This window comes from Seriola lalandi, unplaced genomic scaffold (assembly GCF_002814215.2).
Source record: "Seriola lalandi dorsalis isolate HSWRI2012SDOR001 ecotype SW California unplaced genomic scaffold, Sedor1 jcf7180002002327, whole genome shotgun sequence".
NCBI lineage: Eukaryota > Metazoa > Chordata > Actinopteri > Carangiformes > Carangidae > Seriola > Seriola lalandi.
In genome coordinates this window covers 1-1,726 of record NW_019472983.1, presented here as the reverse complement: position 1 = coordinate 1,726, position 1,726 = coordinate 1, and the positions used below count along the sequence as shown (strand labels likewise).

At 44.2% G+C, this 1,726-nt stretch overlaps 1 protein-coding gene across 1 annotated transcript; it reads right to left on the bottom strand.

The window, feature by feature from the left end:
• Positions 1-368: 368 nt before the first annotated feature.
• On the bottom strand, positions 369-1,459 carry LOC111665620 (protein PRRC2B-like). The gene is made up of 3 exons (XM_023420695.2): positions 1,043-1,459; positions 740-864; positions 369-654 (listed from the first exon to the last, which is right to left on the bottom strand). The coding sequence occupies exons 1-3, from the start codon at positions 1,442-1,444 to the stop codon at positions 384-386; spliced, it is 798 nt and encodes a 265-aa protein (XP_023276463.2). The 5' UTR covers positions 1,445-1,459; the 3' UTR covers positions 369-383.
• Positions 1,460-1,726: the final 267 nt, after the last annotated feature.

The following is a 1,726-nucleotide window of genomic DNA, read 5'->3' as shown; positions in this document are numbered from 1 at the left end:
TACTTCTTACTAACAACACAGACTTGAATTTTATTGTACAATTAGGATTTATACAGAGTGGTATGATACAAGCAGTACATATATGAGCAGGCAAAGTCAGTTCCCTTCACTGATCTTGAGAGTGCAAAGAGCAATGCATGTGATGCACTTGTAAAGGTTTTTAAAGAAAATTACAGGTTAAAGAAAGAAGAACATAGACTGCAATACTAGTAGAGGCAACATCAATCTCGGCTGAGAAAGCAGAAATCTATGTCTGAATAAATCCATACACTCAAAAAAGAAAACACAGAAACATTTATCTGGCTGGATGAAATCCTTAAAATGCAAGTCACCTTGCCACGCTAACCAGAGCAAGTGATAATATTTTCATCTTGTAGCTTATTTTAGCTGACGAAGAAACTTAATGCAGCCAAAGTCACCATTTTATTTGGCCTAACTAAAAGAGAGGGCAGGAGGCAATTACATCTAGTCAAGTCTAGGAAATACTGACCAGCCCATCCATCCTCACAGTCATTGTCAAGCTCATCCAGATCCTTTAGGTCTTCTGGATTAATGATGGCTGGGCGTAGTGGTCTGTCACCAGGCCTGCGGATAGGCTGAGAGGAGAGTCGAGGTGGAGCGCGCACAAAGCGGTTCTCTCTTCTCACATCACCACTGCAATTAGAGATGGTAAAAAGACACATTAGCAATTGCCAATTATCAATTAGTCAAACTGTTCTCACATTGTGAATGTACTTACTTGACAAGTTCGGGTTTGGCATAGCTCTGTCTAAAAGTGGGTTTGCTGTCAAATCGGGCCGGGGCTGCTACGGTGGTAGGGACATGTTCTGTACCTGGGGCTTCACGTGTCTCTTTAGAGCACATCTGAAAACAGCAGGATGACAAGTGTTAAAGGCAGAAATACAAATTGCCAACAAAGGGAATTGAGCTGTTTCTGACTTCATCCAAAACTTGACTATGTACAACTAAAACGAGTACCTGGTCTTTGAAGCTTTTTTTGAACAAGCGCCTGAAAAAGTCATATGAGCCATGTTGTACTTACAAATGCGGGCAACATGTCATGGTAGACAGCAGTTGAAGTGTGGTGAAGCTGGTACTGCAAGGCAGTAGGGACGGTTGTTCTGCGGACAGGCTGGGCGGGTCGTAGGGAAGGCTCCTTGGGGTCAACAGTTGGTGACTGCGCCGTCACTACAGTTGAAGAGGTGGTGCCGGTGGCAGAGGAGGGGTGAGATGAGGCTGGAGGGGTGCCAGTCTCACCCAGGGCAGTGAGCTTACCCTCAGGATCTGCAGGCAGGCCGAGGGTCAGGGACGAGGGCTGAAGGTTCCTGCCGCCACCTTCCCTCCAGCTCGTCACATCTTGAAGTGGGGAGGGAGATTTACTAACTAATACAACACTGTTTTTATCCTCATCTCCATGTTGAGTCAGTGAAAAGTATGTCAGCATGTCTGTGATGGAGTTCTACTTGCTTTAAAAATACACAAGTACATGATATCAAAAGACATGTAGCACTGGGTTATAGAAACTGAGTTTGTTTCTGTAACCCCTTTGTCTCTCTACCACTCTCTACGACTTTGTTTCTTTTTAGTTTATCAACGATGTGTTTCTTTTTTTTTTTAAAGATATGTTTTTGGGCTTTTGTGCCTTTATTGGACAGGATAGTGGAGAGAGACAGGAAATGAGGAGGCAGAGAGAGGGGGAATGACATGCAGTAAAGGCCGTCCGATG